Source organism: Pithys albifrons, chromosome 36, assembly GCF_047495875.1.
Source record: "Pithys albifrons albifrons isolate INPA30051 chromosome 36, PitAlb_v1, whole genome shotgun sequence".
NCBI classification, from domain to species: domain Eukaryota; kingdom Metazoa; phylum Chordata; class Aves; order Passeriformes; family Thamnophilidae; genus Pithys; species Pithys albifrons.
The window spans coordinates 976,554-999,147 of record NC_092493.1 but is presented as its reverse complement, the minus strand read 5'-3'; the positions used below and the strand labels follow the sequence as shown (position 1 = coordinate 999,147).

General features: G+C 49.0%; 1 protein-coding gene across 1 annotated transcript; it reads left to right on the top strand.

Moving 5' to 3' along the window:
- Window positions 1-111: 111 nt before the first annotated feature.
- LOC139684195 (zinc finger protein 239-like) lies at window positions 112-21,694 on the top strand. The gene is made up of 5 exons (XM_071579799.1): window positions 112-259; window positions 14,860-14,952; window positions 15,038-15,162; window positions 16,833-16,911; window positions 17,100-21,694. The coding sequence occupies exons 1-5, from the start codon at window positions 112-114 to the stop codon at window positions 17,936-17,938; spliced, it is 1,284 nt and encodes a 427-aa protein (XP_071435900.1). The 3' UTR covers window positions 17,939-21,694.
- The last annotated feature ends 900 nt before the right edge of the window (window positions 21,695-22,594 follow it).

Below are 22,594 nucleotides of genomic sequence, written 5' to 3'. Positions count from 1 at the left end.
GGAGTGCTGCCGGCGCGACCGCCACCTCCGCCGCTCCCACCGCTGTGGCCGATTCCGCCACCCCTGCCGCTTCTGTTGCTACTGCTGAGACTGTGTTCCGTCACGCCGGTCATGATCCTGCCGCCGCTGCTAGGTTTCCTTTCGGTCCCGCTGCTGCTGAGGCCTCATGGAGGGTTCCTCGTGAGCCCGCGTGCCGAGCTGCAGTCAGATCGCGCTTGTCGGACTCCGTGGCCTGTTCATCGCGTCTCTGCTCTTCGAGGTCGGCACGTTGTGGGTTTCCACCTTTGCCCCACTCCGACGATGAGGACTCCGTCGCGGAGGAAGACGATCCTCCACAGGACACTCCCTGGAGCGCGGCTCTGGGAGAGGTTCTTTCTAAACTTAGTGATCTTGCTTTGCACTCTCCGGGTTTGTCCAATTCACTTCTGGTTCCCGACGCGGCTCCGCGTATGGTGAATTTCCCCCTTCCTCCCCGTCCCCCCTCTCCCTCTGCCCGTATCGCACTGCTTTCGGTTTCCGATATTCCTAGTAATTTGGTTAATCCGGAAGGCTTGGGTGAGGCAGCTGCTCGGTCTCAGAGGTTTAAAGGGGTTATCCGCGACGCAGTTTTGGAAGGCCAGTTGATCCCTTCTGCTTTTCCGGTTGTGGCAACCCCGGCTGGGTTGCATTGGGAGCCCTTTAATTGGAAATTGTTAGAAAAGACGCAGCAGTCGGTTATTCAGAATGGTTTGAAGGCTCCAACGACACAGCTGATGCTTAGGTATATTTTTACGAGGGATGTCTTGATCCCTCAGGATACTCAGCAGTTGGTGGAGTTGATTTTGCCTCCCTCGCATTTGTTGCTCTTTATGAAAAATTGACGACAGTTGGCGGATGTGGAATGTGCTAAACCCAGGCAGGACGATGATCCTTTGGTTCAGGAGTTAGTGGAAGCACAGCTGGCTGCAGGTCACATTGTTCCATCAACAAGTTCCTGGAACACTCCAATTTTCACTATCCCTAAGAAAAGTGGTAAATGGAGGCTGCTGCAAGACCTTAGAGCAGTCAATGCAGTAATGAAGGATATGGGGTCCTTACAGCCAGGAATGCCTTCACCTGTAATGATTCCTGAATGTTGGGACTTGTTGATTATTGATTTAAAAGATTGTTTCTTTACCATACCTTTGCATCCAGATGATGCTGAGAAGTTTGCGTTTTCAGTCCCCTCTATTAACAAAGCTGAGCCTGCTAAGAGATATCATTGGGTTCTTCTTCCTCAGGGCATGAGAAATTCTCCAGCCATGTGCCAAACGTTTGTGGCATGGGCTCTTGAACCTGTTAGAAGAATGTTTAAAGATTTGTTGGTCTACCAATATCTAGATGATATTTTGATTTCAGGGAAGGAGCTTAGAAAGGAGTTTCTCTTGAGAGAGGTAACAGAACAGTTAGGCTGCAGGGGTCTGACAATAGCCCCTGAGCAAACAGAGCCTTGGAAATATTTAGGATGGACGATATTAAAGTCATCTATTAAGCCACAAAAGATTCACATTTCAACGGAAATTTGCACTCTTACTGATGTTCAGAGATTGGTAGAAGATATACAGTGGGTCAGAACTCTGTGTGGGATTACCAATGATGATCTGTAGCTGTTAGTTCACCTACTTGGTACTTCTACACGGGCTGGGGATCTCAGATATTTGGGCCGCAGGCAGAAACAAGCACTTCAAACGATTCAGGAAAAAATTCAAAACTGCCATGCTGCCCATATGGCAGAGGGCTGTCCCTTCATTTTGATGGTCATTAACTCAGGACAAGTTCGAGGTGCTGAGGAATGTTTGGAGACAAGAAAGCATCCTTTTGTCTTAATAACACAATGGCAGAAATCTAGTTCTAATCCATTGAGGGTGCTAGAGTGGGTATTTTTGTCAATCCAGCCCAGGAAGACAGTTATGCCTCGGATTGAATTGTTATCTCAGCTGATTGTTAAGGGCCAAGCTTGCTGCCAGGAGATATCAGGTCTGGATCCTCAGACCATTATTGTTCCCATTGTGCAAAATTATTTGGAATGGTTACTGCGACTTTCAATGCCATTCCAGGTGGCTCTTGCAGGTTTTGGGGGTGTGATTACGAATCACTATCCTCCTCACAAGCTGCTTGCTTTATTGCAAGATCAGGCTTTTGAGCAAGCTCCTAAATTATCTGAGGCTCCTGTTGAAGGGGAAACAGTTTTCACTGATGCAGGGAAGAAATCTCATAAAGCTGTTAGTACTTGGCAAACTGCTGATGGCCAGTGGCATGAGAACATCATTGAAGGTCAGCCTTGGGATTCCTTACAGACATTGGAGCTTAAAGCTGTAGTGTGGACTTTTCAAACTTGGCACCACAGACCGGTAAATATTATGTCAGATTCCCTGTATGTGGTAGGAGTTGTACTATGACTGGAACGAGCTATGCTTAGAGAGGTGAAAAACGCAACGTTGCTTGGGCTTTTGCTACATCTGTTACAATTGCTGAACCAGAGAACTGAACCCTATTTTATTACCCACCTGCGTAGCCACTTAATGAAAGGGGGTCTTGCTATAGGGAACGACAGAGCTGATGCTTTAGTAGTGGCCCCAGCATGGACTGGTCCTCCCTTGGACAGTTTTGGCCAGGCAAGGCAATCCCATTCCTTTTTCCATCAATCTGCAAAGGTGTTAGCACGACAGTTTCACATTTCCTTACATGATGCTCAAGGGATTGTAAAATCTTGCCCTGATTGTGAGAGATTAGATCTAGGCTTAGGTGTGAGAGTTAATCCTAAAGGACTACAGTCCTTAGAATTGTGGCAGATGGATGTGACACACTTTCCAGAATTTGGCCGTTTGAAATACCTTCATGTGTGTATTGACACCTTTCCATGGCCATATGGGCTACTGCACAGACAGGAGAAAGAACACGACCTGTCATCAAACATCTTTACATGTGTTTTGCTGTTTTAGGGGTTCCTCACTCTATCAAGACAGATAATGGTCCAGCATATGGCTACAAACGCTTTGCTGATTTTTGTAATTTATGGGGCATTCAGCACACTAGGGGCATACCCCACAACCCCACAGGTCAGGCGATGATTGAACGTGCACACCGTACTCTAAAGGACCTGTTGTTAAAACAAAAGGAGGGAGAACAAGGGAGTATGCCTGCTGAAAGGCTTCATAAAGCCCTATATGTTTTAAATCACTTGCGATTCACAGGTGACAGAGTAGAACCTCCAATGTTAATTCATGGTAAATCCTTGGTTTCAGATTTAACTATTCAAGAGAAAATCTTGGTAAAATTTAAAAATCCCCAGACAGGACTATGGGAAGGTCCAGCAGAAGTTAAACTTACTGGTTGTGGATACGTGTGCTTACTCACAGGGCCTTCTAGGGAGGTTTGCTGGAAGCCTGCTCTGGGACTTGATAATGTTGAGTGGCACGGAAAGTGGGAGAACATGGGCCAGTATTTGGAGAGTTTCTCTCCTCAAGTAATCTGGAGGTTCACCCCTGAACAGCTGCAGGATCCTGACAAAATAATAAGCTATGTGAAAGGAAGATGCTCTAGCAGTCCCAGAGATGTGCAGCTCACAGCAACCTGCTGGGCCCTGGCCACTGCCTACTGCACACTGCTTGGTGTGGTACAGCATCATCAGGAGGAGGAGAAAAGGAGCAAATCCACAGGCACCATGTCTACCCAAACCATGGCTGAGCCAGAGAGAAAAGAAGACAAATCAACCAGCACCATGTTCACCCAGACCATGGCTGAGCCAGAGGGAAGAAAAGATATGTCAGCCAGCACCATATCCTTCCAAACCACATCTAAGCCGGAGGGAAAGGGAAGTAGATGCTTATGGTGGTGTTTAAATGTTGCACCTTGGAACACAATTTAGGGGTCATTATGGTGGTGTGGGGCTGACAGTTGGACTAGAAGGTTTTGAACATCTGTTCCAACCCTGATGATTCCATGATTCTGTGCCATGTCCCCCAGACTCCCCCTGGGACCCCCAAATGCTGCCCATGACCCTGCAAATCCACCCTTAGGAGTGCCCCTGACCACCCAAATTTCTCCAGGACCCCCCCAGGACCCTGCAGGGACCCCCCAGACTTGTCCCTGGGGGTGTCCCAGACCCCCCAAATTTCTCCAGGACCCCCACGACCCTATCGGGACTTACCAGCCTCCCACCTAGGGTTGTCCCTGTCCCGCCAAATTTCTCCAGGACCCCTACAAACATCTTTAGTGACCCCTCATGACCCCCACAAATGCCCCCCCGGTACTCCCCAGATCATTTTAGGGACTCTTCAGGATGGTGCCAAATTCCCCCCAGGACCCCCAAGTTCCCCCAGACACCAAACTTGTCCCTGTGAGTGTCCCTGACCCCCAAAACTGGCCCCTAGGGGTATCCTTTACCCACCCAGGACCCCCACCGTCCCTGCAGGACCCCTCAGGACCCACCAAACTACCCCCAGGACCCCCCAAATGCCCTCCAGAACCTCCCAAACCCTTTCCAGGACCTCCCAAATTACTCCCAGAACCCTCCCAATTACAACAAAATCCTGGGGTTGTTTTCTCGGTCATGTCCCTCAGTGGGGCCTATCAGCACTACAAGAAAGTTTACAGTTTGAATCACACTTTGCCTTCTCAAGAGATTTTTTCTGCGTTCCTCAGGGTCTGAAGTTCAGGGACTCAGCACCAAACCCCACAGAGGGCCATTAAATGCCTTGGTCTGTTGCTGTGCTGCTGAGCTAGGCTGGGCTCCTGGCACAGAGGATGCTCCTGGCACACAGAGAGCTCCTGACACAGAGGATGCTTCTGGCACACAGGGAGATCCTGGCACAGAGAGGGCTCCTGGCAGAGAGGGAGCTCCTGGCAGAGAGGGAGCTCCTGGCACAGAGAGGGCTCCTGGCACAGAGAGGGCTCCTGGCACAGAGGGAGTTCCTGGCAAGCGGCAGCGCTGCAGAGAGACAGCTCTGACCAGGAGCAGCTCCTGTGCACAGCCCAGCAGGGCTCAGGGCACTGCCTGCAGACACCGAGGGCACAGCACAGAAGAGACAGAGGTGAGAGGCAGCCGGGGCTGGGAGGGGACTGAGCTCTCAGTACAGGAGTAACCTTCCCAGTGTTTGAATTGATAATTCTCTGGATGTAGGACAGTTGAACTCCCCTTCCTGCAGGGATCTGCTAAAGCTGGCACACCCCACAGCTTTGAGGATCCCTCAGAAGGACTCTCCCAGTTCCTCTAGCAGAGGGGACGTTGCCATATGGCAAAGCAGGGCAGGGCAGGACCTGCAGGACCCAAGGGCAGATAAGAGAAGTGAGAAAGAGGTTAAAGGTATCCTGGGGTGGGAGGAGAGGTGAGAGCTCATCAGGGGAGGAACCTTCACAGCCCTTTTCCAGGGTAAGTCTCTGGCTGCAGAGCAGTGCAGGTGAGTTCCTGGAAGTGTCACACCTGCCAAATGCCACCACTGACAGGACCTGTTGGGATGGCTCTTCTGGATTTCCTGGTGTGCAGCAGCAGAAAACGCTCCAGAACAGGACTCTGCAACATCAGAGGGACAGGGCAAGAAGGTTCCCTGCTGGCAGGGCTGGCTGTGGGTTGTGAGAGTGGCGGTGAAGCCACGGGTGCCCAGGGCTGTCCTGCAGAGCAGGATCCTGCAACCCAGGGTTCTGTACGCTGGGGCAGGGGCTCTGCTTCCTGCCAGGGACAGCTCAGCACGGCCAAGGAGCTCCCCAGGGCCCTACAGAGAGAAGGAGTGGGTGGAAGGAGTGACCTCCTCATGGCAGGGCAGGGATGAGCAGGGCAGGGGTGGGATGGGAAGGGATGAGCAGGGCAGGGATGGGCAGGGCAGGGGAGGGATGAGCAGGGTGGGTATGGGCAGGGCAGGGCAGGGATGGGCAGGCCAGGGTCCCTTCAGCTACACTGGCTCTGGGCTTCTCTCAGCTTCTGCTCTATCTTCTGCCATGTCCAAGGACACTTCTCAGGAAACATTCACTCAGAACACCTTTCCCTCCCCAGCCATGTCAGCTTGTCTGGGATCTGCTCTCCAGCCCCTGCACAGGCAGAGCTGCCCCTGGGCAGTGGGGTGGGCATGGGCTCTGTGAGCAATGGAGGGAGCTGAGCTGGGCACAGGGAGGTGGCTGCTGGGAGGAACAGCTCCTCCCAGCATAGACAGGCAGGGAGGGAGAGGGAGTTGCTGCCACAAATGCTGGGGAGGGGGATGTGGGCACCCCCCTGCTGTCCCTGTGGCACAGACACCTTCCCCCCAGCAACTCCTCCCTGGGCTCCTTTCCCAGCCTAAGCAGAATCTCTGGCCTCAGACCCGTGGGGGCTCAGGTGTGCATTGCCCTGCAGCAGCCAGAGCCCAGGAAAGGATAAGACCCTGATTTCATCTGTGTCTGTGTGTTCCTCCTCCCTTGGCAGGAGCATTGTGGCATTTCACAGCCATCCCTGGTTGCCAGTGTTGTCCTTGTCCTCACGAATGGCATTTCTGAGCCATCATGGGGAGTTGAGCGTGGCAGGACTTTAAATTATTTGAAAAGTGTTTTAAAATCAATTAGCTACCCATTTATAATTGATTTTGCCAGTTTATGTCATGGATTTTATGTTTCATTGTTCACAATCATTTTAAATTATGGTAATATAATCAAGGCAATAACAAAGCCTAACTGGAATGCAGACACAAGCATTTTTCTATTCATCAGCTGGTATTTCATAAGTGGAATTATCCTGGTTTTAGGTCTGCAAGTTGATATTTCATTTCTGCACAATATGCATAAGTCAAATAATCAAAATGTTATGCTCTTGAGACTTGCCACCTTATAATAGATTGGTAGCCCAACACAAAGATATTTCAATGACTGTTTATTTGTCTTTAGTAGCTGCCATATATGACATGCAAAAAAAAAAGTAGAAGGAAAAAAAAGAAAATAAAAAGCTTCCCTCTAGACTATGGGAATGTTTGTGAAAGAATTTTTGCCTTTTAAACTGAACACGAGGCAGAGATATGTTTATGTTTTACAAAGTTATATTCTTGTCACAGCAGTTCAAGATCCACAGAGAAGTGTAAGGTTAAGAAGAACACAATTTCTCATTTCAGAATTATGACACAAGAAAGCCAATCCCTAAGCTCTGTTCTGAGTGCCTGCATGAATGGAGGCTGGCCTGGATGAAAGATGCATGGGAGTGTGTGAGGGTGTGAAGATGGATGGATGTGCTACTGAGGCACCTGTCCCTCTGACACAGCCACAGCTCCTCATCTACACACAGGCACCCACGGGTGAAAGGCAGAACACACATAACTCTGAGATGAAAAATGTTATTCATTTGCAGAAATACTTAAAGATTTCAAGAACAACCCCCATATTAAAAATGCCCTCAAATAAAAGTTAAAAGACAAAGAAAACACAAACCCTAAAAAGTCATGAAAGGTATTTTGTTTCATTGAAGTTATTTGTTTCTAAGAAAATTTTAATAAAGGTTTTTAAGGTTAGCTTAAGTAAAGATTCGTAACAATAAATTCTGAAAGAAACAGTGATCATTCTAAATCAATAAATAAAGGTATTGATAAGTTGAAAAGGCTTCAGGGAAGTTGTCTAGTTCACTAGATATGTATAAGATCTGGTCTAAAGAAAGCATTTATTCTGGTATTAATGGGTCTGCTCCTGTTTTTGTATTGTGCTCTGTATTCCTGGTTTATTTCTTGTATACAACATAGGATTAATGGTAGTTTTGCACAAGTTTCACATTTGCAGCTTGAAAACAAGACAGGGGGAGTTGTTGGGATGCAGATGCTGTTTGTATGCAAGCCCTGCAGTTTTGTTATGTCTGTGTTAAGCAGGATAGACCGGCAGGCTCAGGAACAGCGTCCATAGTTCTCGTTCTTGCTCTGTTTGCCTCCACCAAATCTGGGTCTGTGCTCTGAGTCATGGCAAAGATGAAACTTGATGATTTATCCCATTTCTAATTCATTCTTTGTCTTACATTTTACGCATAAATAGCCTAAAGGAGGAATCATCTTGTGTTTGCCCCTGAGCAAAATCAAGGGTCCTGAAGCATCCAGTTGTCCTTTGAATGCTCCCGTGAATGTGGAAGGGCAGAGCCCTGTGCAGAGGGGAGAGAAGCAGAGTCCCAGCACAGCAGCACTGCCAGGGAGAAGCAGCAGTTGGTCTTTTCCAAGCTGCTCTTTCCACTGCCCCACTCTCCTTCTGTGCCCTAGTGTTGGCCTTCAGCTCTCTGCTGCTCAGTGTCTGTCCTGCTGTGACAGTGCTGAGAACACAGGAGGGGTGGGACAGCTGGTGTTCTTTGAGAGCAGACAGAAGGGGCTGCAACTGTTGGGCTGATTGTTGAAGTGTTTCAGAATTCCATGGCTGTGTTCTGGAAGTCAAAGATGTGTCCCAGTGAATCCCAGAGCTGACACTTGAAACATTAATAGTAGAATAGACAAAGTGCAGCTTAAACAGGACTTAGAAAAGAACATCTGGAATGGACAGCCCAGAGATCGTGGTCTGGGAACTGTAACAACCATATCACAGCAGGGACTACAAACCCCACTAAAACCCACCTCAGGGTTGTGAAGGTGACCCTGTGGCAAGCACTTGGTAATGTGGCAAAGCCACGAAGAGTGAGAAGAGCTCAGCTGCTGATATTTCTATTGGTCTGGGCTCTCATGTGAGAGTGGGGGAGTTTAGATTCTGAGGTAATAATTGCCCAAGGATTTCTTTGTTTGAGTCCCTCTCTTGAGACACACTTGCTGTCATGAAAAGTGATGGAGAAAATTCACTTGTCTTGGGCACACCATTTTGGGGAAAAGTCCCCCAGATAGCCCCAGGACCGCAAAATCCTCCTGAATATCCTTTTCAACCCCAAATTCTTCCCAAACTCCCAGTGATATGGTGGGGCCTTAAATGTCTTTGTTCAATTTCTTTATTTTTGCCCCAATTTCAAGTAATTCTAAGGGATGGAGATGGACCAAAAGCAAATCAAAGACAAAAGAAAGGCACCATGTGAGTGTGCACGGGGTTGGGTTGTGTGGCAGGGCCATAGAAAATTAGAACCATAGAATTCAGCAAGATCATTCAGGGTTGCGTGAGGCCACCAGAAGAAACAGCTGGATCGAGCAGGTGAGGTTCTTTGAGTCAAAAATCAGTAAATCTTCTTTCCAATGAATTTCTAACGTTAGTCTGTGTCCTGATGGAGGTTCCTCCTCCTGCGTTCACCCGAGTGCCCACAAGGAACCAGGAGGATGTGGAGACCCCCAGCCAGGTGTGTTCCCAACATGGGTGTTTTGGGCTGACCTGGCAAAATGCCAACTACCCAACAGAGAGTCAAAGTTTCTCCTCTCCTCCCCTGCCCCGCCAAAAAAAGGGAGAAAAGGAAAAAAAGCCTTTCAAACTATGTTTATGCTTAAACTAACTATATATATTTATACAGAAAAGAAAAAATTAAGAGAAACTACAACACACACTTACACAAGTTAGAAATAACAAGAAATAACTCTCCACTCCCCATCGAAACAAGATTCCATCACTCTAGATTCATAAGCACCCTAAAAGACATCTACCGAAAACCAGAAAATATAACAACAAAATATTTCTACTTCCCTGAATTCAAACAAAATGCAAGTAGCGGCAGCAGCAGCAGGGCTCAGACAGCAAGACAGCAGCTGTGTGTCTTGCCTCTACTTTGGCCATCATGGAACTGAGTGAACACCTCCCACTCCTGTATTCATATCTCAGGTTTGCATCATCTGGTATGAAATATTTCTTTAGTTACTCAGTCAGGTGATACCTGTCTCTCCTAATCTACGTAGATTCTCCACCTCCACAGTTCCACCCCCTCCAGCCCTTCTCCTCCTCCAACCAGGCCCAACGCCCCCCTTGGGAGAAGCAGGGATGGAGCTGGGGCAACTCGGGATGGGGCTCTTGCCTGCTGCCATTCCCTGTGCAACAAATTCCCTCTTGTAGGAGTAGAAAATTCTTCTCTGTCTGACACTGACAGAATATTATTGGCCTTCTGGGCAGAAAGGCTTGGCAAACAAAGAACTTGGAACAACCATGAGGAACAAAAGAAAACCACAAAGCTGTGAAAAAACCCGCTTGTCTTCTGTGATTTGCAACAGTTAACAACAAGGAACCCCTGCAAGTCCATGATGAGATAGACTGAAAATTTACAGAAAAAGGCCTAAAGAATATAAATAGTGTATCTGTCTTAATAAAGTCGCCAACGTTCCTGCAAGAGAAAAAAGGCTGTGTCTTAATCCACCACAAATGGTGCCCTATGTGAGGCTGGATGATGACTCATGGAACTTAAGTAGTGCTGAAAGACAGCAGAAGGCTGGTACCAGCCTAACGCCTGTGGAAAGACAGGTGAGCTGTGAGGAATGGGAGTGGTGGGGAGCGCTGCATCCTCTGAAGAGAAATCCGTCCTGCGTTTAAGGGAAAGCTTAATGGATAAACATAAAGTCACACTGGACAGCCATTCACTGAGGTGTGTACTGAAATAAGCAGCTTCAGAAATCTCTGAAGTGAATGCATTTACGATCTTTAACGCAAACACCTGGGACAAGGCAGGTGTGCAGATATGGGATAAAGCCACAAAAGGCGATAAAGTCGCAGCCGAACTTTTGAGACCCTGTGGTGTATGGTTATGGAATTGAGACCTCAAATACACAGAGGGCACAGGCTGCGGCCGATGCCCCTCAAGACTCTAAAGACTCTGTACAGGAGACAGACCAGAGGGCCCCGTCTCCCGTTACATCTGCAGACCCATCTGCACCTCCCTTCCTGGAGGCAGTCCCCAAGAACAGTGCTCATCCTAAGTCGATGGTACCAAAACATTCTTTTACATCCAATTTTGAGGATGATGATGACAAGGACGATAATTTTGACCCTGGGAGACCAGGTCCAGAATGAAAGACGGATCTGTATCCCCCTGACTCACATGATGTGTGGGTACAGGTCAAGAAAGAAGTCGTGGCTTCAGAAGAGATAGAAATCACTAATCACATTTTCACTCAGGTTATATAGGATGCAAAAGGCAAACAGGGGCAAGGGGAAAGTATCGACTTCAGCATGGTAAAAGAGTTACAGAGGGTGTTGATAGAACAGGGATTAGATTCTCCATACACATGCAATTTACTTCACTGTGCTATGAAAACTCACACGCTGACTCCCTAAGACTGTTGGATGGCAGCTGAACTGATTCTCAGTGTGGTACAACTGACACTCTGGGAAAACGCTTTCAGGCCATTTATAGTGAAAAAGCAAGAAGAATACCTTCCCTAACCTGACCAGGACCCTGCTTGCAAGGTTACCCAGGACCACATTAAGGGTGACTTTCATTACCCATATAAACAAGCAAGAGAAAACCCACGTGATGTTTTAGAACGTATTAGAAGATTATGCTTTTGTGCATTCTTCAAAGGGAAACCACCAAAGGCTTTTACTGAAATGAAATAGGACTCTACTGAGCCTTTCATCTCATTCACTCACAGATTTTAAGATGCACCAGCAAAACAGGTCCCACAGACAGAAGCCCAAGATATTATTCTTCTTAAACCGGCCGTCGCCAATGCTAATGAGGATTATAGGAATATGTTGCTGACATTAGATACCCCAATCTAGTTGAAATGGTTGAAGCATGTTGTAGGACTTGGTTTTCAGAAAGAAGGCACAGAGATGATCACAGACCTCAGGAAGAAAGGAAACTGAGCAAGAGTGACGAAGAACTGTTAACTCTGCCAGTGTGGGGCAGTGCCACATCTTCCTGGAACCAGAAGCAATCCTGAGGCAAAAGAACTGTTTGTTTTAGTTCCTGCATGGACTATGTTACTCAGTTAATCCCTAGTCACAAGAATACCAAACAATAGTTTGTGAAGTGTTTGAATGGTTTGCAAAGTCTTTAGTGCTATGGTAGAAAGTTATATTTGTTCTCCCCACCCTCTAGTCTGTATATCCCTCCGCCAAGTATTATAAATTGTTGCACTTGCATTCAATAAATGATACACCTTTGCCCCAACTTGCACAACATTAAGCTGTGACCTGTACTACCTTTAGTCACCACAGCAATGTAGCAAGCTTCATTCACTTAATCACAAATATGAGGCCATGGCTGATGCTTTTGCAGCTATGAATGTTAAACAGCAAATCTGCTGTGGCTGTGGCAAACTGGGCACATTTGCAAGCACTGCAAAGATCAGACAAAACCAACTTGATCCTGAGTTGTGTCCAAAGCGCAAAAAGGGGCTGCACTTTGCAAGTCACTGCCGTTCCAAATATGATCGGGACGGTAATCCTCCTCAGGGAAACCCATCACGCACTGCGCTGTGGAACCGTGCCAAGGCACAAGCAGTGCCGAAACACAACGCTCCAACCCCTCAGGTGTTTTCAGTTTACGCGCTGCCACCTCAGGAAGCGCCAGCGTGGATGTGGCAGCCTCCGAAACAGTAACCTCTTCTGACAGCTCAGTGCATTTGATTCCACTGAAAACATTGCTCCATTTACATCACCTACTCGATGTGCAACTGCGCCCAGCCCATGTTGTTCCCACCATGAGCCCAAGGAACTCTCCTGTATTTGTTATTAAAATAGGCAATGGCAAATGACGGCATTTATATGACTTGAGACAAATCAAGGCTGTCAAGGAAGGTATGGGGCCTCCGCAGCCAGGCATGCTCTCTCCAACAATGATTCCTTGAGATTGGCACTTAATCATTCTTGAGCTGAAAGATTGCTTTTTTACAATTCCATTACACCCACAAGATGACCCAAATTTGCCTTTCCTGTGCCATCTATAAATTTGAGTGAACCCCTCCAATGGTATCATTGGATGGTTCTTCCTCTGGACATGAAAAACAGCCCGTCCATTGGTCAGTGGTTGTTGCCAGAGCTCTCTTGCCCATTCACCAACAACTTCCCAATGCCGTTATCTGCCATTCTATGGACGATACTCTGATTGCTGTGGAAACAGAGGGGAGAGCTTAGATGGTACTGTCAGCCTGAAAGCATCACTTAGCAGCAATGGGCCTACCGATAGCTCCTGAAAAAAACCAAACCTCATCACCACAGCAATACCTGGGATGGAGAATTATGAACAAACAGTTCACTCCCCAATAATGGAAATTCCCTGTTCACTATCAACACTGAAATACTTACAAAGATTAAGAGGAACAATTAATTGGGTAAGCCCATGTGGTAGTTTTAGCCAGGCCTCAAATTAGCAGTCTCAGAGAATCTACGTAGATTAGGAGAGACAGGTATCACCTGACTTAAGCAACCAAAGAAATAGTTCGTACCACATGACACAAACCTGAGATACGAATACAGGAGTAGAAGGTGTTCTCTCAGGTGCCATCACATCTGCAGGGGAGGCAGGACACGCTGCTGCTGCCCCGCTGTGCTGGGCCCTGCTCCTGTCACTGCTACATCGTGTTTTGTTTGAGTTCAGGAAAGTAGAAGAAACATTTTGTTGTTACACTTTCTGTTTCTTGCTGAGTGTCTTTTGGGGGGGCTTGTAGATCTAGAGTGATGGAAACTGTTTTCGGTGGGAGGTGGAAAGCTGATGTTATATCTAACTTGTGTCGGTGTGTGCTATATTGTAGTTCTTTCCTTAATTTTCTCTATTCTGTATAAACATATATAATTAGTTTAAGTTTAAACCTAGTTTGAGGGATTTTTTTGCTTTTCCTCCCTTTTCTCAGCAGAGGCAGTGGGGGGAGGAGAGGCTCTGGCTCTGTGTTTGGCAGTTGGCATTTGGCCAGCTCAAGCCAAGACAGGCACTACTCCAAATCTCCAACTGAGATCCAACCCCACTATCCCAGTTGCTGAGAGGCAATACTCAGTTCAGCTCTCCCAGAACTCTTTCTGATGATGCAAAAGCCTCACTACAGCTGATAGCCCAAAAGCTAAACACCTGTTATGCATCTTGGTGGGATCATAACCTACCTTTTCATTTGGCAATTACAGGAACACCTCAGCCATGTGCTTTGTTATTTAGTGGGACAGGGATCTGTCTGACCCTTGGCTGAGAGTAGAATGGCTATTGTTCCAAATCAAATGCACAAAACTGTTGCACATTTGCTGGTGATTGCCCATTTGATTATGAAAGGACGTCAGTGACTGCTGATGTGAGCTGGTCTAAAGACACTGATTATATTTTTACTCCTTACCTCTTAAACATTACAGAGGCTGTATCAGCATTCCCTGCACTTTCAAACTGCAACGATTGGCTTCTCTGGAACAGTCAGTATTCATCTTCTACAACACAAAGAGCTGCATCACAATTTGCACTTTTATGAAGCCCTGAAATGCTGTTGGGAGCCCCTCGATTCTCTTACAGGCTTTACTGATAGGTGAGGAAAAATGAAAAAATCTGTCACTGTATGGCAAGACCCTCAGTCTTTCTGCTGGTACTCTGATGTACGGGTCTGGATGAAAGTTCTGAGGGAGTCTGCGGTGTTTTTGGGGTCTCTGGGAGGTTCTCTGCGGTATTTTGGGGACCTCTGGGGTGTTTTAGAGGCCTCTGGCAAAGCCTTGGGGTTTTCGGGGGTGTGTTGTGTTTTGAGGGGCTCTGGCAGGTCCAGAAAAGGATTTGGGCATCCTGGGGCAGTTTTGGGGGTCCCAAGTGGGGGTTTCGGGATTTCAGGGTTTTTTTGGGGGGATGGTGAGAGGGACCTGACGGTAGTCCCGGGGTGGGGGGAGGGGCTTACGCGGCTTCTCCACCTGCACCGTAACGGCCAACACGGCGCGGGTGGTCCGGAGAAGAAGGAGCTCCGGGGAGGAAACGGGGAAAGCTCCGGAGGGGAACGGGGAAAGCTCCGGGAAAGGACATGGAAAAAATGTTGGGAGTCCTCCCCTCCCCCGCCACATCAGGGTCTCCGCCCGTCACTGCGCAGGCGCTGACGCCGCTTTCCTCTAGGCCCCGAGTACTCCGCGGTTGTCATGGCAACGCGCGGGCAATGCGAAGTGTGACGGCGGAAACGGCCAATGAGTGCCGAGGATCAAAGAGTGACAGGCACAGCAGCCAATGGGCCCTCTGCACTTCCCCCAGCCTCGCTCTACTGGGCCCGCCCATCGTTTCCCGGGCGGAACTTTCCCACTCGCCCCGATCGGCGGAAGAGCCCGGGCAGGACCGGCCCGTGTCAGACGGCGCCGGGCAGGGTCAGACAAGGCCCGGTAAGGCAGAATCGGTCAGGGCCACCCCGGTGCCCTGGGCGCTCTCCCCCCCGCTGCCCCCGCTTCGCCGCTGCCGGGCCGGCCCTGGCGCTGGGTCGGGCCCCGCGGGCTCTGCTGCTGCTGTCGAGGGCCGAGGGAGTTGCGAGCGGGGCCGGGATCGGCGCTCCGAGGGGATGGGCAGGGAGGGGCTGCGGGGGCACACGGAAGGCCGGAGGGGTCCCTGGGAGCCCGGAGGGAGCAGCGAGTGGCCTGCGGAGCCGCCGAGATGCTGCCCGGGCTCTGCGAGCAGATGGATCCGGGCCGGCTGAGGAGGGAGCTGCGGGACAGCTCGGGGGGGCGGGGACCCTGCCTGGGGGCGGGACCCACAAAAACCGCTCTCCCTCCCTCTGCGAGCAGACAGGGCAGGGAAAATCCAACGAAGGGCTCGGGAGTTGGGATGGGGAGCGGGAGAGATCCCTCCCCGAGCACCATCTCGGGCATATCAGACTCCGAGTGGATGTGTGAATTAAATTGTTACTGTCAGAATGAGACCAGGAGAATGAGAAGTAGAACTAAACCCGACAAACCCCTTCCCCCCCACCCCTCTGTCCTTTCCAGTTGTGCCTTCCCCCCCCCACCCCCCCCAGCAGTGCAGGGAGCTGGGAATGGGGGTCCCATTCAGTTGTTGGTGCTGCTGCTCAGGGAGAGGAGTTCGAGTCCTTGCCCTGCTCCCCTATGGGATACCTGCCACGGGAGACAGTCCTGCCCGAGCCTCTCCAGTGTGGGTCCATCCCATGAAAACAGTTCTTCCCAAAGTGCTGCCACCTGGGTCCGTTTTGCACGGGGTGCAGCCCTTCAGGCACCGGCTGCTCCAGCGTGGGGCCCCCCAGGGCCACAGGTGCTGCCAGGGCCAAACCTGCTGTGGCGTGGGGTCCTCTCTGCAGGGCTCAGCAGGTCCCTACCAAGCCCCTGCTCCATGCTGGGCCTCCCCCAGGGTCACAGCCTCCTTTGGCACCCCCTGGTCTTTGTGGGCTCCTCTCTGGGCTGCAGGTGACTCTGTGTTCTGCCCTGCTCCTCCTTGGGCTGCAGGTGACTCTATGCCCTGCCTTGCACCTCCCTGAGCTGTAGGGGCACAGCTGCTTCCCCAGGCCCTTCCCCACGGGCTGCAGGGGACCCTCAGCAGCGGTGCTTGCAGCACCTCCTGCCCCTTCTCTTGCACTGCCCATGGGGTCTTCAGAGCTGTGCCCACCTTCTCCCTTCGCTTTCCTCTGCCTGCAACGTTCCCCTGCACAGGAACTTTCATTTCCTTCTGAAATATGTTCTCCCAGATCCGTTCCCGGCATTCCCAATGGGCTCGGCCTTGGCCAGTCCCAGGAAGCCCTTCCTGGAGCCGGCTGGCATTGTCTCCTCCAGGCACGGGGAAGCTTCTGGCAGCTGCTCACAGAACCCACCCCTGGAGACCCCACTACCAAACCTGCCCATGGCAACCACTACAGCCCCCAGACCCAAACATGGAAATTGGGAATGCTGGGAAATTGGGAGCTGGCCCAGCTCCATCCCTGCTCCTCCTGTGGTGGGCAGTGGGACTTGGGGGAAGGGAACACAAGATGCCCAGTATGTTCTAGAGAGGAACTTGGGCAGGAGGAACCCCCATACCAACGCATTCACACTTTATTTTCCCCCCAAACTAGGATTTCACCTTCCCAAAGCTTGTCAGAATGGAGGAGGAGGCTGTGAGGAAGAGGAAGATGCCCCGGAACCCCCAGGCAGGTGAGGAGGAAGTCAGTGCCCCTTTGCCCCTCTCTTGTGCTGCATCTTCCAGCCCAGCGTGGCCCCGGCTGCAGGAGAACCCCGCTGCCGATGCCGTCCTGCCGGGGCCGGGTTTGGGGGGATGTCCTTGGCCTTCCCTGTGGGCCGGAGGCAAATGCCCTGAGTGTCCTTGTTCCTTCCTGCCCCAGGCCCCGAGCTGAGCACGGAGAGCACGGAGGACAAATCCCCCCGCTACAACCTCATGGCAGAGACAGTTTTGAATGGCTCCACGGTGCACAAAATCGTCAGGGAGGAAAAGCAACAGAGATGCTGCAATAGTAGGTGCTCCAACCACAGCCCAGGTTGCTCCGAGGAGGAAACACCCAGCTTGTCCTCGGAATGCGGCTGGAGCCTTAGCCAGAGCTTTGACCTGGTGGCACAACAGCAGCTTCACTCACGGGGGAAGTGCTGCAAGTGCTCAGAATGTGGGACGGGCTTCAGGGACAGCTCTGATCTGATGTGCCACCAGCCCATCCACACTGGGGAACGGCCTTACACGTGTGGGGAATGTGGGAAGGGCTTCAGACAGAGCTCCAACCTGATCCGCCACCAGAAGATCCACACTGGAGAGAGGCCCTATGAGTGTGCTGAGTGTGGGAAAAGGTTTCAGAACAGCTCCAATCTCCTCAGGCATCAGCCGACGCACACGGGGGAGAGGCCCTTCCGCTGCACTGACTGTGGGAAGAGATTCAACTGCAACTCCAACCTCGTCAGGCACCGGCGCTTCCACACCGGAGAACGTCCCTATGAGTGTGCCGAGTGTGGGAAGAGGTTTCAGACCAGCTCAGATCTCCTCATGCATCAGCGCACACACACAGGGGAGAGGCCCTTCCACTGCACTGACTGCGGGAAGAGATTCAACCGGAAATCCCACCTTGTCAACCACCAGCGCATCCACACTGGGGAGAGGCCTTACAGGTGTGGGGAGTGTGGGAAGACCTTCACCCAGAGCTGGTCTTTAACCAATCACCAACGGACCCACCAGTAAAGGAAGCCCTACGAGTGCCCCGACTGTGGGAAGAGCTTCATCTGCTACTCCAACTCCATCACCCATCAGAGGAGCCATGTTTTGAACAGACCTGGTGACCCACATTCCCAGTGATCCCTGTTGCGAAGAAACCTAGGTGGTGTTCTCCTCGTCCTCTTGGTTCTCTGTGGGCACTTGAATGAACACAGGGGGAGGAACATCCATGGTGTCATGGGTTTAGTTAGGCCCGGACTTAGGCTTTGTTTTTTAGAGCAGGCCTTGGAGAATCAGCTGACTCAAGCTGGGTCAGGCCAGTTGACTTCTACGGGCCAGCAATATTGCATACCATATCCTGATGTCATCTCAGATGTAAAAAGAGAGGGAGGAGGAATCTTCCTCCTTCTTCCAGCTGGATGAGCAAGGAGTTGGGTGGCAGCCAGAGCACCTGGGGAGAGACCAAGGCCCTCTATCAGTTCTTCATCTTTAGTGGGGAAGTAGAAATTTTTTTTTCTGTTTGTTCTTGCTACCTTTTATTCTTAGTGTGTAGTTTGTATTTTATTTGGTTTCTATTTTATTTTCTCCTCTGTTTAATATGCCTTATAATACCAAACTATGGCTTTTGATTTGTTTTTTTAGGGGAAGAAGTAGGGATGTTGTGTGCTAAGAGATTACCTGGCATCTTGCCAAGTCAAAATCATCACACATGGGGACACAGACTGAAGTTTGAAATCCATTGGGAAGAGGGGATTTCCTGACTTTTGATCCTAAGCCATCTCACCCGCTCCATCCATTTGGTTCTTCTGGTGCCCAAAACCAATCCTGAGTGATGTTTGAGATCTTTTCTAAACTAAATAATTCCATGATTCCAAGTCTCTATGGCTCTACCTCTTTATGGGCCACCCAACCCAATCCCATGCACACCCACATGATGTCTTTTTCTGGGTTTTGATTTTATTTGGTCCATCTTCATCCATTTAAAATCACTTGAAATTTTGGTTAATGTAAAGAAATTGAACAAATATATGTAAATCCTCACCACTTTGCTTGAATTTGGGGGAGGACTTTGGTGTTCAAAGGGATATTCAGGAAGATTTCAGGTTCTGTGGGGAATTCAGGGAGTTTTCCCCAAAACTGAGGATTTCCAGGCCAAGTGATACTTTTCTATCATTTTGCAGTGCAAAATTTTAGAGGGATTGATCTGTCACCTCATAATGCCTTGATCCCATCCCAAGTGGCTAAATTTTCTTTTCAAAATGGCTTAATCCAACCTGAACCCACCTGTGAGGAGTCAGAATCTGGAGAGGGGGGACTACAAATCCAGGAGGAGTGGAATGAATTTGGGAGGGCTTGGATGCAAACTGGGAGGATTGGGATGGGGCTTGAAGGGCAATGGGGTTGGGTTTGGGAGGAGTAAAATGAGGTTTGGAATGACAGAGGGAGGTTTTGGGGTACCCTCCTGTCACACAAAAGGGAGGAGTGACACAGAAATGCAAAGATTTCTATTTTTACCTATATTAAATAAAAGTTATTAGTTATAAGCGTTCTCAGGATAATCAAAGCTGTATGAACCCAGCACTGCCTGCAGAACTCTGGACAGAACACAGGCTGGAAAGATTTTTGATTCCCCTATGAGGACCACACTTAAGCCAAGGAAACTTATTAGCAATAAGCGCCTCCAGAAAATTAGAGCCTTATGTTTCCCAACACTGCCTAACAACATGGCCAGCACACAGGTTGGAAGGATTTCTAACCTCTGCTATGAGACCACACTTAAGAGCTAGAAAAGAACTTTCCCCACAACAGCTCCCAAAATATCATTTATGAATACAAGTATGTGATAGTTATTGTGGGATTTGTGTTGCTGGTGATAACATTTAGCTGTAAGATTCTATTTAATTGATAAAAAAGACCCCAAAAGAAACCAGCACAAAACACATTTTACAGAGACAAGCACATCAAACTTAAGTTTCCATACAGCAGTGCATTGCACTCTCACGACAGATAGAAAATAGCAACAAAGAACTACTAACTAGAAACACAGCCATCTAAAACACTTATCTAGACACTCTTTCAATAACATAGGGCAATAAAATAGCTTGCACACCACTCTCTCTTTAACACAAAAGAACAGAGCTGCTTCTCATCAACGCACATGTTGAAAAAGAAACTCCACACTGCAAAAGACAGCAATAACTAATATAAATTAGCAAAGTGTAAAGCAAATTACTGTTACTAGTATTATAGTAGCAAAACACAGTTAGTAAAGAAGGTGCTTACAGAGTAAGATTCAAAGTAGCTGTTAGCATAAGATGTAAGATAGAATGTATAAAGGAATAAGCTTTGTAAGAAAGTGAAGTATAAGATATAAATTATAGAAAGCACATGGTTTCCTCACCCTTACATTGTTCCAGGAGGCGGAAGGAGGCAGGACAGGCAGCCAGCAGTTACCCCCCACAGAGACATGGCATTTCTCCCCCTAGTTGCAGTTAAAACTGCACTTCTTTTTATACCTTTCTTTTCTTCAGGTGGTGTCATGTGGCTAAAGTCAATGTTGACAAGGTGATACAGATGCCTGAGGGGGATGGCTCCTTGAGTAGTCATAAAAGATATTGCAAAGGAGGGCCCTGTCATTCTTTACAACACTCCACCCTTTGTTAATCTTATCAGTTCGAAAACTCTTTGTCTCCTGGGAGCATCCGTCCAGGGGGGCTGAGGCATTTCCCTCAACTCATCAAGGCTTAATCAGGGCTGTCACCCCACACCTCCTTTCCTGAGGGAAGTGCTTTGAGGGACTGTGGGGGACGTGTGGCTCCTGCACTTGGAGTGAGGCCCCATAGGGAGACACACAGGAACCTTGTTTGGGAGAGGATCCTACTGCTTTCCACCAATTTTGGGGCTATAAACATTTTTTGAGGCTCTCCCTCTTTTTGAAGGACTGAGGTGAAGTTGCATTTTGAGGGGGGTGAGGTGACCACATTTGGGGGTCATTCCTGCTGGTTTCAACCAATTTTTAAGGGTTATAAATGGCTCTTGGGAGTCACTCCATACTTCAGACATGCTGGGGTGAGTCCCAGACTGTTATAGTTTGGAATTATTGTGTAAATTCTCTCCCCTGCCACTAACTGCCCATGCCAGTAGTTAACAAAAAAAAATAGTTAACTGCTGATCACTTGGGTGGGGGCAGGTTTGTCTCTTTTGTTCTTGAGGACTACACATGGCTGGGAGTTTTGTGTGTGTGCGGGGTGGAGGAGAAGCCGTCTTGCTGCTGCTGCCTGCCCCAAACTGCTTCTGGCTGTCTGGCTGCTGCTGCCTGCCTCAGACTGCTTCTGGCTGTCTCACTGCTGCTGCCTGCCCCGGGACTGCTTCTGGCTGCTCGAGGTTGCTGCTGCCTGCCCCGGGACTGCTTCTGGCTGCTTGAGGCTACTGCTGCCTGCCCCGGACTGCTTCTGGTCGCTCGTGTTTCTGCTTCTTGGACAAGAAACACAGAGGGAAGAGACAGAGTTCATCTGAGAGCTCACCACTCGTCCGTCTCGCTGGAGAGGGACTGGAAACCCACTCTGAAGCCAGCCAGGCTGTGACACTGACACTGCCTAAGTATAACTTTCCTCCCGGAGGAAAACCTGCTGGGTTTTGTTGTTGTTTTCTTTTTCTCTTCTGTGGTGTTGGGGGAAAGTGGTTTGCACTAGTCTGTTTACATATATATATATATATATATATATATATATATAAGTTAAGAACAGTTATTCTTCTTATATTAAAAGATCCTCTTCTTAAATTTGATAAAGACTGGCATGATTATTGTGGAGAAGGCCCCCTCCCCCGCTTGTGGGTAAACATTTTGGTTTTTCCCCTCAAACCAAGACATATTTTTGGCGCCCAAGGTTTGAGGCTTGTAGACAAAGAAGGATAACTGTTCTTGTGCCACCATGTGTGTATTGAGTTTAGGGTTCATCAGGACCATCCTGTATAATATATTGGGTTTTTGTTGGTACAAATTTATGCCAAAAGGAGTGGCAGGTTTAAGTCTTATCAACAAATAAAGGAGTAAAACTCAAATATCCGCAATTATTATTGAGTTCTTACTTTGGATTTATGGTGCTATGAATTCAATGCCTGTGGGTTTCATTTGGATGCTGTTCTCAAGGCTGTTTTCCTGCCGTAACCTGAACTGCTACCTCTGGGGATTTAGTGATAATAGTACTGACCTTTGGGAAGGAACAAAGGGGAGTGTTTTCTCCCAACCCTTTGCCCACTCCCCCTTTAAGTCTGTTACAATGGCTTTTGGGATGTTTAAATTCTCCCTAGATGCCAGAGATAGCTTGCTCTTTATGGTTGCTATTCAAAGTTGTATCATAATGGTATACCTCATGTTTGAAGATAGGGCCAGAGCCAGGTTTTTTTCGAGAACGCATTCAGAAGTCCAGCCCAGTGCAGGGGGGAGAGGAAGAGAGTCAAACCCCCGATGTCATAGTGAGGGGGAAAAAGGAAGAGAGTAAAACCCTTGACATTGCAGTGACGGGGAAAAAGGAAGAGAATGAAACCCCTGACATCACAGTGAAGAGGGAGAAGGAAGAGGGTAAAACCCCTAAATTCACAGTGACGCAGGACGGGGCTAAAAAGGGGGAAGGGGGTAAAACCTCTGACGTCACAGTGACGCAGGACGAGGCTAAACCAGGA